This window comes from Aquarana catesbeiana, linkage group LG06 (genome assembly GCF_042186555.1).
Source record: "Aquarana catesbeiana isolate 2022-GZ linkage group LG06, ASM4218655v1, whole genome shotgun sequence".
NCBI classification, from domain to species: Eukaryota; Metazoa; Chordata; class Amphibia; order Anura; family Ranidae; genus Aquarana; species Aquarana catesbeiana.
The window spans coordinates 243,926,438-243,940,188 of record NC_133329.1 but is presented as its reverse complement, the minus strand read 5'-3'; the positions used below and the strand labels follow the sequence as shown (position 1 = coordinate 243,940,188).

Genomic DNA, 13,751 nt, shown 5'->3' with positions numbered 1-13,751 from the left:
CTGAAGCCGAACCCGCATTGGAGAGTAGTGAGTCCACTCGCGTTGAATGGCCTCTAAGTCCGTGAGGACTGTGAGCCAGAATGGATTCAGTCTCCATATGCGGGTCGGGAGGGTGGAGGGCAGGCGAAGGGTGATCCAATTGAGTGAATGATCTGATAAGACCCTGACCCCAAACCCTGCTTCGAGGAGGTCCTGGACCAGGGTAGGGGAAAGCAGTATCATGTCTATGCGAGACATAGCGGCCTGTGAGGGGGTGAAACAGGAGAACGAGGTTTTGGTAGGGTGTTTGAGTCTCCAGGTGTCTGTCATGGCAAATTCCAAAAGGAATCTCCAAAACCTAGTCAGTGCGGGCTGGGCTGACATTATGTTGGGCGGGCGGAGTCTGTCAAGGAGGGGGTCGATGACCATGTTGAAGTCTCCTATCCATATGGCGGGTACTGCGGGATGTTGGGTCATGAAAGCCAAGCCTTCTTGAAGAGCAGCAAGCTGAAATGGTAGGGGGATATAAAAGGCTAGGATGAGGACCTCAAGTCCCCCTATGGTGGCATGTAGGTACAGAAACCTGCCTTGCTGATCCGACTGCAGATTATGAAGCTGAAATTGGGCCAATTTGGCGATGAGGATAGCAACACCTCTAGAGTTGTTGGTATATGGGGCCTGGTAGACCCAGCCCAGCCAGGGCTTCTTGAGTGCCAGTTGCATTTGGCCTGTTATGTGGGTCTCTACAAAAACAGATATGTCCGCTTGTATTTGTTTGAGGTGGGAGAGGACAGCAAGCCGTTTAGGTTTGGCCCTCAGATCTCTCACATTCCATGTGACTAATTTAAGGGTTGCCATATTGACAGAGGTATTGGTTGGGTGTATAGCTGGATCAGAGGGGGTAGTCCGCGCCCACATCCACACATACCTAAATCCTCATACACGGAAACATGTGTAGAGACAAAAATCCTGCGTCCCATTGTATATTGGAGCCCTGCAAGTGGGACAAAGAGAGCAATAAAGCATCTGTGGCAGACCTGCAGGGAGCCATTACGGAAGGAAGTTAAACAGGCGTAAGTAATAGCAAACAGCAGTATACACATTGCGGTAATAAACATGTCAGGTATTTTAACAAGAAAAAGGAAAAAGAGAAAAAAAAACACATAAACTTTGCCAGCACTGGACCAGCGTGGCACATCAAACTTGTGGCAGTCCTCCACAGCCGTGAGGACTGCTGCTGGTCAGGGAAACAATTCTTGGGAGAACAGCGAGGTGCACCATTGACGGCAGGAAAAGGGAAGATAATCACGGAGGTGCAAATGGAATGGAAGTTCTGGTGCATGCTCGACTGTCCCTGGGGCGAATAAAAGTCATCAGAAGTGCACTGCAGTGCTAGGAAGTCTAGCATCTGGGTGTTTGGGGGGGTGCAAATATAGCGCTCCTAAGTGGCTGGATACGGGTGTCTTGTGGGGGCATTATATAGTAGTTGAAGCGTCATGAGTGGCGGCATGCCTGGTGTGCAGCAGGCCAGGGGAGAAAGGTGTAAGCTGTATATGGGAACCTCAGGGGTTACCATAAGCACAATGAAAGAAGGGGAGAGAATGAGCATGAGATGGGCCGCAGCCAACTCACGGTTCAAGAGGGTGGCATCCAGGGCGAAGGTCTCGGGTTCCCAGTCCTGCAAGCTTTATCTGTGGGAGGGCAAAGACGGGAGGTTATGATGGTGCAGGGGCAGCTGCATCTTGCCTTTCCAGCCAGGGGATGACTGCGGAGGGGTCCTCAAAGAAGTGAGGCTTACCATCCCGGATCACTCGGAGGCGTGCTGGGAACAACATGGCGTAGGGTAAGTGATGATTGCGCAGTCGTCGCTTGGCTTCTGAGAACTGTGCCTGCTTTTTCTGGACCTCAGCAGAGAAATCTGGATACACTGCGATAGGCGTGCTGCCAAATGGTATGTTGCCCTTTTCGCGGGTGAGGCGTAGAATTGCATCTTGGTCCCGGTAATTCAAGAGCTTTGCGATGAAGGTACGCGGGGGGGGCTCCAGTTGGTTGGGGGCTGCGCAGCCAGCCGGAGCGCCCTCCCCACCATGAACGTAGAGGAAAATACCTCTCTGCCATAGTTAGTAACGGGGAGATTCTCCGATCCCTCTGACCTCTGGAAGTCCCACGAAACGAAGGTTACAGCAGCAGAGTCTGTTCTCCATGTCGTCCTGCTTACCTAGGACGACATTCAGTTGGTATTGGAGCCGCTCGGTGGTGACCTGCAGCGGTGGGATATCGTCTTCCACCAGTCCTATTCTGCGCTCTGTTTCGGTCACACTCTCCCGCAATTTGTATATATCCTGGCTGATTAAGGAGATGACGACTTTGACCTCCTCAATCTTACATGTAAGGGTCATCTGCCAAAGGGAAACAGCTTCGAGGATGCGGGCTGTGTCTCCAGAGAGCGGGGCCTCCTCCACAGCCGAGGGTGCGGCGCCATCTTCCCCCCGCTGAGTCCCGCTCCTCATGGCGGTATTTATCGAGTTTTGCCAGCGCTCCTGGGGCTCGTTTCGGTGGCGACATGAGCTCGGGAGGATTGCTGAGTGGTACGGATGGTGTGTGCCAAGTTAGACGATAAATTAGCCCCACACGATTGGGTTAGAGGATAATGTGCAGCCGGAGCTCTCACTCTGCACTCCTCACGCCATGCAGCTTCAGGCCACGCCCCAAGGGTAGCTGTTTTTTTCAGAGTTATTTAGCAACTTGCAATATAACAGGAATCAATGGGTGGAGTGATCTCCTTCCTTATAGTGCCTATATAGTTCAAGCTGTGACCTCATCCAGAGGGGAAGCATGGGAGATGGAGCATGTAAGGTAAGTGCTGCTGAGCAGCAGTTCTTCCCACTGACACAGGTTCACCGTTCTTCCCACTGACACAGGTTCACCGTTCTTCCCTGTGACACAGGTTCACCGTTCTTCCCACTGACACAGGTTCACCGTTCTTTCCACTGACACAGGTTCACCGTTCTTTCCACTGACACAGGTTCACCGTTCTTCCCACTGATACAGGTTCACCGTTCTTCCCACTGATACAGGTTCACTGTTCTTCCCACTGATACAGGTTCACCATTCTTCCCACTGACACAGGTTCACCGCTCTTCCAACTGACACAGGTTCAGAACCCTTCTTCCCACTGACACAGGGGCACTATTTCTTCCACTGACAGACATTTATTCCCTTCCACTATCACATAGACATTTATTACTCCCACTGACCAGTGAAGCAGGGGCTTTTATTATGACCACTGGCAGTGGTATTTTTTACTCTTACTGAACTTAAACGCAGGGGCATTTTTTACTCCCGCTGAAGCCTTGGCATGTTTACTCACTGACACTGGGACATTTATTACTCTCATTAGCACTAATGCAAGGGAATTTTTATTTACTCCCACTGACCTCTGATGCCAGGGCATATTTTTGTTTTCTTTCTCGAACATCACGGGACACAGAGCCACAGTAATTACTGATGGGTTATATAGGTATCACTGGTGATTGGACACTGGCACACCCTATCAGGAAGTTCAACCCCCTATATAATCCCTCCCCCTTGCAGGGATACCTCAGTTTTTACGCCAGTGTCTTAGGTGATGGACGTGTAAAGATGTCCTGTGCTGAGCTCCAAAGGGAATATCCTGATATCCTATACTGGGGCAAGCCAGGCGAACCGGATCCATTCAAAGTGTCTTTTCATGGCCGAATTGAATGGTACCCGGGCCTCGTGTCCGAAGAAACAAGGTTTTACCCGTAATGCTTCTCTTTTTAGAGAGCTGGACCCCGCAGATCAGAAAATGGCTTTAAACTTCCTAATTTCTGGCGAGGTGCTTTACGGTCCCAGAACTGTTGGATCCCCCTACTGATGGGGGCCCCAGTCTCTGACGGTTTTTTCAAACGGAGCCCACCATGAGAGGTGAAGATTGGGTCTGTGTAAACAGCACCCTGCGGCTGGATAAGGTAAGAGGAGATTCCACAGAATTTTTGAGTTCGAGTGGCTTTTCTCCTTTAAGGTAAATGCATGCTATGCCTATTGTGACCACCGGGGGCTGCCAAGAGCACAAACCTACACATGCTGACTCTGTCTCAGGTGTTGTAATCGCTGTTTATGTCCCAGCGTATCAAGCAGGCTGCAAACAGGTAAGGTGGAAAGGGGGATTTCTCATGTTTGAATGTTCCCCCCCAGGCTAGAGAGGGGCCACAGGGGTCTAGAAAGTGGTTATACCACCCGGGCTCTGCGGCCTAATGGCCACCATCTCTCAAGATAGCCGTTCAGGCAGATCTTGTTACCAGACTCCCTCCCCCCCCCCCCATCCCCAGCCTTTCTCCGGAAGCATGACAGGAGAGTCGGCAGCGCGGGAAGCGCTAGTTTTTTTCAAAACTCGAGGGGGGGGGGGGCGGGACGTCAGCACAGGTGCTTAGACTCCCACTCAGGCCAGCTGCAGGCTATTAGAGGCACTCTGTACAGGTGCACACAGCCTTCTGAGAGACACAGAGCTGACGGTCGCATGTAAGGTGGGACACAGGCATTCTCCTAGGCAGCATTTACTGAAGTAACACCAGACTGAGCATTGGGTAGCAAGGCTTTTAGCCAGACTACATCGCTCAGCGGGCAGTGTTCATTTGTATACCTCACACCTTGTTGCTTTGCACTATGGGTAGAAGAGGTTCAAGCACCCCAGGAACCAGAGACACTAGGGGATCTCGTTCAGGTTCTGAGGGCCCCCTGTCGGCAGCATCCTCCCCCCCTAAAGATGGGCCAGGGACGGCTAGCCAGGGAGAGCCATCGGGGTCGGGCTACACCTGCTTCTGGCACTTCAGCCCCTGTATATATTACACAAGAGGTTTTTTCCTCAACCATTAATGGTCTAGAGGAAAGATTAATGGCCGTGATTACGTCTTCACTCAGTGGAAGAAAACGCACTAGGCTTTCCTCTGTTCCCCAAGACCCTCAGACAGAGGAGCTCTGGGATAAAGGAGATGAATCCCTTTCAGAGGATCGGGATGGGATGGATGATTCCTCTTCGGAGGATTCAGGTAGAGAGGGACCCTCTGCGACTTCCCAAGAGGAGAAAGTCTTAGTGCAGATCCTCACTGGATTGGTCCGCTCCACATTTAAGTTGCCCATACCTGAAACTGCTAAAGAATCCTCTTCTGCTTTGGGGTCACTGAAACCTTTCCAAGCAGCACATGCTTTTCCTGTTCATACTTTACTTGAAAAGCTTATTTATTCTGAGTGGGATCACCCAGACAAACGTTTTTTTCCGCCGAGAAAGTTTTCAACACTTTATCCGATGGAAGAAAAGTTTATTAAAATGTGGGGAATACCGGCTATTGATGCCGCCATTTCCTCCGTAAATAATAGCCTGATTTGTCCTGTAGACAATGCTCAGATGCTCAGGGATCCTGTAGATAAAAGGATGGAATCCCTATTGAAGGATGTTTTCTCCTTAGCAGGATCAGTGGCCCAACCTGCAGTAGCAGCGATTGGAGTCTGTCAATACTTAAGAGACCATGTTAAGCAGGTCATCAAAGTATTACCTGAACAGCAGGCCCAGGGGTTTGCTAACCTTCCAGCGGCCTTATGCTTTGTGGTTGACGCCATTAGAGATTCTATCGTGCAAACCTCCCGTCTTTCACTGGGGTTGGTGCATATACGTAGAATCCTATGGTTGAAAAATTGGTCAGCCGAAGCACCATGTAAGAAGCTACTGGCTGGGTTTCCATTTCGTGGTGCAAGGTTGTTTGGAGAGGACTTGGATAACTATATCAAGAGAATCTCTTGTGGGAAAAGCACTCTCTTACCTGTCAAGAAGAAGAGTAAGCGTCCCTCTTTCAAACGGACTCTTTCCCCAGCGCCGGGGGCTTCAGCCTCCAGGCAGTCTCGACGGCCGCCTCCATCGGGGTCGAGAGACAAGAGTCAACCCCAGGGACAAAAGAAGTCCTGGGGAAAGAAGCCTACTAGGCAAAACACTAAGACCTCTGCATGAGGGGGCGCCCCCGCTCACTCGAGTGGGGGGAAGACTGCGACAGTTCTCAGAGCTCTGGCACGAGGACTTCCAGGACAGATGGGTAGTCTCCACGGTAACCTTAGGGTACAAGCTGGAGTTTCAGGAATTCCCTTCTCCTCGGTTCCTCAGATCAAATGTTCCCAGAGACCCAGAGAAGAAGCAGTCGCTCCTCCTAGCGTTAGAGCGACTTTTGTCGCAGGAGGTCATTATGATAGTTCCCGCAAAGGACCAGGGATTGGGCTTCTATTCCAACCTTTTTACGGTCCAAAAGCCAAATGGGGATGTCAGGCCCATTTTGGACTTAAGGGATCTGAACCGATTCCTAAGGATTCAATCCTTCCGCATGGAATCAATTCGAACAGTAGTTCCCACCCTGCAGGGAGGAGAATTTCTGGCATCAATAGACATCAGAGATGCATATCTGCATGTGCCCATTTTTCCTGCTCATCAGAAGTTTCTGCGCTTCGAGGTAGGAGGGCGCCATTTCCAGTTTGTGGCTCTGCCTTTCGGGATAGCCACTGCACCTCGAGTGTTCACAAAGATCTTGGCTCCTCCTCTGGCCAGATTAAGGGCTCAGGGTATAGCTGTCATAGCATACCTAGACGACCTGCTCTTGATAGACCGGTCGGTAGCCTCTTTGAATGGAAACTTGAGGACCACGGTCAGTAAGAAGACTGGAGTATTTAGGTCTGATTATAGATACAAACCAGGAGAAAATATTTCTACCCCAGGCAAAGATCACTGCTTTGAGAGAGCTGATTCTGACAGTAAGGACCAAGAAGGGTCCCTCAGTCCGCCTTTGTATGAGGCTACTAGGGAAGATGGTGTCTTCATTCGAAGCAGTTCCCTATGCTCAGTTTCACTCAAGAATGCTGCAACACAGTATTCTGTCGACCTGGAACAAGAAGGTTCAGGCATTAGACTTTCCGATGCACCTGTCGCATGCGGTGCGTCAGAGCCTCAATTGGTGGCTCATACCCGAAAACCTGCAGAAGGGGAAATCCTTTCTACCGGTTACCTGGACGGTGGTAACAACAGATGCCAGTCTGTCAGGTTGGGAAGCAGTTCTGGAACAGGCTGCGGTCCAAGGGGTATGATCCAAGACAGAGAGGACCTTACCCATCAACATTCTGGAGATCCGGGCGATACATCTAGCTCTAAAAGCCTGGACTATCAGGCTACAGGGTTGTCCGGTCAGGATCCAGTCCGACAATGCCACAGCAGTGGCTTATGTCAATCATCAGGGAGGCACCCGGAGCCGAGCTGCTCAAAAAGAGGTGAACCAGATCTTAGTCTGGGCAGAGATGCATGTGCCATGCATATCGGCAGTTTTCATCCCGGGAATAGAGAATTGGCAGGCGGACTATCTAAGTCGCCAGCAGTTACTTCCAGGGGAATGGTCTCTGCATCCCGACGTCTTTTGGGCCATATGCCAAAGATGGGGGGTTCCAGATGTAGATCTCTTTGCATCCCGATTCAACAAAAAGATAGACAGATTTGTGGCAAGGACAAAAGATCCTCTTGCATGCGGGACGGATGCGTTGGTGATTCCGTGGCATCGGTTCTCACTGATTTACGCATTCCCGCCTATTCTGCTACTACCACGACTCCTTCGCAGGATCAGGCAGGAAATGAAGTCGGTACTTCTGGTGGCCCCCGCTTGGCCCAGAAGGACTTGGTATGCAGAAATAGTAAGGATGACGGTGGGTTCCCCGTGGACCCTACCGGTACGCCCAGACCTGTTATCTCAGGGTCCAGTGTTCCATCCTGCCTTACAAACGCTAAATTTGACGGTTTGGCTATTGAGACCCACGTTCTGAAGAGTCGTGGGCTCTCAGGTCCTGTCATATCTACCTCGATTAATGCAAGGAAGCCAGCTTCCAGGATGATTTATCATAGAGTCTGGAAGGCTTATATAACCTGGTGTGAATCCAGAGGTTGGCATCCCAGGAAATATGTCATAGGTAGAATCCTTGATTTTCTACAGATGGGATTAGAGATGAAGCTGGCCTTAAGTACCATCAAGGGCCAGGTTTCTTCTTTATCAGTATTATTTCAGCGGCCACTTGCTTCGCATTCTTTGGTCCGAAACTTTATGCAGGGGGTGATGCGTCTTAATCCTCCGGTTAAAACGCCCCTAAACCCCTGGGACTTGAATTTGGTCCTGGCTGTGTTACAGAAACAGCCTTTTGAACCAATAAGTCAGATTCCTTTGGTCTTGTTGACAAGGAAATTAATTTTTCTGGTGGCCATCTCTTCTGCTAGAAGAGTATCAGAATTAGCAGCTCTTTCCTGTAAGGAGCCTTATTTGATTATACACAAGGATAGAGTGGTACTACGCCCTCATCCTAGTTTTTTACCGAAGGTGGTTTCTGATTTTCATTTAAACCAAGACATTGTTCTACCTTCCTTTTTTCCAGATCCCTGTTCTCCGGAAGAGAGATCTCTACATTCGTTGGATGTAGTAAGAGCAGTTAAGGCCTATCTAGGGGCAACTACTCAGATCCGCAAGACGGATGTTTTGTTTGTGCTGCCAGAGGGTCCCAATAGAGGACAGGCAGCGTCAAAAGCTACCATTTCTAAATGGATTCGACAGTTGATCATTCAAGCTTGCGGTTTGAAACAGAAGATTCCTCCGTTTCAGATCAGGGCACATTCCACAAGGGCTATTGGTGCTTCTTGGGCAGTGCATCACCGGGCCTCTATGGCTCAAATCTGCAAGGCCGCAACCTGGTCTTCAGTTCATACATTCACCAGATTCTATCAGGTGGATGTGAGAAGGCATGAGGATATCGCCTTTGGGCATAGTGTGCTGCAGGCAGCGGTACAGGGTCCTCAGGTCTGATTGCACCCTACTTGGTCGTGGTTCCCCCCCTTCAGGTAGCATTGCTCTGGGACATCCCATCAGTAATTACTCTGGCTCTGTGTCCCGTGATGTTCGAGAAAGAAAATAGGATTTTTTAAAACAGCTTACCTGTAAAATCCTTTTCTTTCGAAGGACATCACGGGACACAGAGGTCCCGCCCCTCTTCTAATACACTATATTGCTTGGCTACAAAACTGAGGTATCCCTGCAAGGGGGAGGGATTATATAGGGGGTTGAACTTCCTGATAGGCTGTGCCAGTGTCCAATCACCAGTGATACCTATATAACCCATCAGTAATTACTGTGGCTCTGTGTCCTGTGATGTCCTTCGAAAGAAAAGGATTTTACAGGTAAGCTGTTTTAAAAAATCCTATTTTTTACTCCTATTTGCTACAGTCTAGCCCACAAACAATGTGATGGACAATCAATCAGCCTTTTGTTTAAAAGGTCCAGGGGGCCTCTATATTAACTATGATGTCACAGTCATTAGGATGACATAGCAGATGTGTGTGTGTGTATTTATACATATACACACACACATGGTATATAGATAAGGTAAATTAATCCTATGCTTTATGTACAGTAGGTATCTATGGTAATTTGTATATAGCTTTGTTTAAGCAAGTTGTAATTTGAAATTTCTTTGTTTTGGTAGTTTGTTACAGGTACTTCCAGTATCCCATATGAAGGTTTTGCCTCCCTCAGAGGCAGCAATGGGCCAAGACGTTTCTGTGTGGAGAAGTGGGGAAAAATCACAGCTCTTCCAAGGTATTAAAACAAGATGACTGCATAAGATTATACTTTGAATCAGATTATGTGTACATGGTCTTCAGCAATAAAGCATGCAGAGGGTAAATAGTGGAGACACTTTATAGGAAATGAATATTTTCAATGGGAGAGGACAGAAATGGCAGCTTCTACACCTCCTCACTGCAGGTTTTGCTTAAATTTGGTTCTCGAGTTGTACTCATTTTTTAGCAAGCTGATAATATTTAAAATCGCTTCAATAGATTTTTTTTTTTTTTATCATTTTAAAAAACTGTGGCTGTAATAATACTGCTCATGCAATTAACCTTGCTCTTTGGTGTAACATCTCAAAAAATAATTAAAAAAATGTAATGGCCCTTAATGGTATGTTAATTATAGATATGTTACATGCATGTAATGAGGATATTATCAGAAGAATTAATGTATGCTAATGAACAATATAAACTTCTGTAAAATGCATCTTGCTTTTAGTAAATCAACCCCATAATGTCAAATATACCGACAGTAGATTTCCTTTTTGTACATCAAGGGACAAATAGCATCTTCATATACATGATAATAGGGTTTTGCTGCCATCTTCAGGTGATTGGACACTGACAAAAAAGACAGGAAATTCCCTTCTTGGCAAAACCCCTCCCCATTAGGCGAGGCTTCAGTTTTTTGTTTTTTACTATTGTCGTAGGTGATGGCCATATGCAGTCTCTGCATGAAAAAGTAGCTAGCTTCTCACCAGTTCCACCTAGGCTTAGGAAACTAGCTTTTTCCTATGGCTTATCTAGGAATATACCCTGTGGAATATACCCGTACCACACTGTGGACATGTTGGATGGCCTGCAACATTGCTGGTCAGAACTGGACCCTGCAGAATCCTTAGTGATCTGCAGCTGAAGAGTCCATGAAGGCCCTTGTGACTGGCTGTGATAGCTGAGGATTGGACTACCCTTTGGGGGTCCTATGGCAGACTGGTGAGTGTCCTTGGGTAACCGAGTCGCTGCTGGTTCCCCCTTTTTGGGTAGAAAAGGAATTTTTTTGCCCAAAATGATTTTTTCTTTTACACTGTGTAGGTGATTTTTTGCAACTATACAGCCTCCTGGGCACCAAAAGTAGGAGGCAGAGAATTTTTCTCCACCCCCTGCATTAACTCAGGACTGACTAGGCACATGCCCAGTGCAGCCATTGATGTTACGAGTAGGGCATAGCGCTCTGGCAACAGCCATCATAGATCCTAATGTGCGAGTAGCATTGTGGGTTCTTGAAGGACTACTGGTTCCAGCAGGCCAGAAATGTCAATGGGACTACAGGTTGTAGCGGTGCCTTGTAGCGGTGCAGATTACAACAGAGCTTTCCTTATGGGACTACAGGACACAGCAGACCGATTGCTGGTGAGACTACAGTTTGCAAGAAGCACCCACACTCAGAGACTGTTTGCTTCACATTCCTTGGTGTGTGCCTTTGTGCAAGACGTCAAACATATTATTGCACCGGTCAGGATTCTGTTGACTCCATGGGACTTCAACCTGGCACTTTCTGTATTGCAGAAATCATAGTTAGAACCCATCCAGTTATTTTTGTGGTTGCCATTACTTTGGCTCGCAGATTGGCTCCAAGTGCTGTCACTCCCTCTTTTAGTCCTGTCGTGCAGGGAAGCACATGGGGCTGATATTAAGTCAAATTCAGGTATTTGCCCTAGCTGCATTTAAAAAATACATTTCATGCTTAAAAAAAATCATAACTACATCAAATGTTGTTTTTAATAGATGCCTAGAGTTCAACTTTGAAAAAAGATGAAAAAAAGATTTAAAAAAAAACGTCAGAACTTCCTGTACAAGTCTTTGGGAATGCAAAAGCAGCAGAAGAAGGTCAAGTTCAGGTCAACTACACCTACAATGAATTCTGAATGACCTTAGGAGTGTCTCAAGCTGTTATCAAACACCTGCTGCATTTGGCTATCACACAACCCTTGACACTGGCCCTTAATGATGTGGATAATGCAGAACTTGAATTTATATGGACTTTACTTTTTTAACTTACTAGTTGGACAGTTGTCCTACAAGTGATTATTTATTACCAGCAGCATGACTCAAATCTATGTCTGTCATTTCTGTAGCACAATATGAAATAATTTTATTTTTTTTCCAGGGCCCATACATGTTTCAACCGACTAGATCTTCCACCGTATCCGTCATTTTCTATGCTTTATGAGAAGATGTTAACTGCAGTTGAGGAAACAAGTACATTTGGCCTTGAGTAATTCCATCTATTTATGACGTTCTAAAGCACCTTTATCAAACAGAAGGTTTGCAAAGCTGGCATAACTACTCCAAAACTTCAAGTTCAACTTTGGAAAACAGACTGTTTCAGTTATGATCTGCCAAATTCTGCAAACCTGAGACTCTAGTATGTCACTGTTCCTGCACAAGTCTGAATAATACGTTTTGTACAACATGAATTAAAGGAAAAATATCTTGCAATGAACAATATAATTTTACACTATAACATACTTTCTTCTGTTACATCTGTAATCCTACCGGGACAAAACAGATAAACTGCACTAAGTGGAAGTGACAGATATACACATTATAATGCATTCCAGTTTTGCAGGTAATGTTAAGATGCTTGCATGCTATGCATCTTAATTTTAGTTACACTAGCCAAGAGCAAACATACCAAGTCAGATTTACTAAACATGTGTCAAATGTGATGCATGTTTAAATCTGCAAACTCTTTTAATGCAACTATCAGCAGTTTTAACTGATGTGACACATGCAAAAAAAAAAAAAAAAACTGCACATTTTCTGTATCAATGTATATTTCCCAGAGGCACAGGTATGTGGTTGCTTTCTACAATTAAACATGTATGTTAATAGTACTGTTTTTAATCACATCATTTGTCAGAACCACAAATACTAAATGTTAATGTAAAATATTTATCTTATTTATTATTTGCATTTCTGATGCATTAAATCATGTGCTTTAAAAAAAATGTAATGCTGACACTGTTAATATTTTCAGATTCGAAAATTATTTTTCACATTCATAGGAATTTTGAATGTGTTCCTTTATATACTATACTGTACAGCTTAACACTGCGTTTTTTTTTATTTTTTTTCCTATTGAATGCAGCCCTGTTTTAAAGCAAATATTCATTCAGTTATTGAAGAAAAAAAAATATTGTTGATTTATTTGAATTATTTTGTAGAACTTTTTCTCAAGAGTCTTTTTTTTCTACAAAAAAGGTATTATACATATTTTTTGGACCATCATATGACAATAATTAAAAAGTCATAAAAATATGTTTGATTACCATCTTTATTAAATAAACAGCCTATGTATGATTTTGAGATGTGCTCCCTATAAAAAGCATATTGCAGTTTACAAAGTTATGTATGCTGTGGTCAGGTTATGTAAACTAACAACACGTCATTGGAGGCCAGAAATGTACCTTAGGTAAAAAAACTGAATAGCACTGATCATTGCATTTGTTTGGCAATTCTGAGGCAATTAAGACTATTATCAAAGAAGATGTGTTGTGCTGCCATGAGTAAAATTTTGAGCAGGAATTTAACAAATTTTTTGTAAGAAGTTGACAGTTTTACATATCATCTTACCATATTTTATATTGGGAAAGCTCAATTCAGATGTCAGTTTCCAAAATAATTTATAAATAATATCAAATATACCACTATATTAACATTTTGTGTGGAAGGTTGTAAGATCCAGTATAATCTGAAATGGTGTTATTCTAATAATGCATGGATGTCTTAAAATGTGCAGTTAATTGAACACTATGTACAATACCATGAAAGAACACATTTGATTATTTTTATATAGTTATTGTACAAGAACAATGGAATATTTCAATTGTTAACATTTATGAACATGTTAATATCATCTCTATAACTGCATAAATGGGCTTTGATGTATTATTTAGCACCTTCAATAATAAAGTTTTTATTTGCTTTTTTTCTCTTTTGTTATATTTTACATTTTAAATGATAAAAGTTGAATGTGTAAAAAAATGTAAAACAGTTTATTATTTTATACACAAAAATATAAAACATTTAATATTTTTAATTTCAATAAGCAGCAGTACAA

General features: G+C 45.1%; 1 protein-coding gene across 5 annotated transcripts in view; it reads left to right on the top strand.

The window, feature by feature from the left end:
* HECW2 (HECT, C2 and WW domain containing E3 ubiquitin protein ligase 2) overlaps positions 1 to 12,591 on the top strand; it is a 479,776-nt gene extending 467,185 nt beyond the window's left edge. For all 5 annotated transcript variants that reach the window (XM_073633114.1, XM_073633112.1, XM_073633113.1 and 2 more), the window contains 2 exons: positions 9,544 to 9,656; positions 11,796 to 12,591. In XM_073633114.1, the coding sequence (XP_073489215.1) occupies positions 9,544 to 9,656; positions 11,796 to 11,907 (225 nt within the window). In that variant the 3' untranslated portion in view covers positions 11,908 to 12,591. The remainder of the gene's footprint in view (positions 1 to 9,543; positions 9,657 to 11,795) is intronic.
* The last annotated feature ends 1,160 nt before the right edge of the window (positions 12,592 to 13,751 follow it).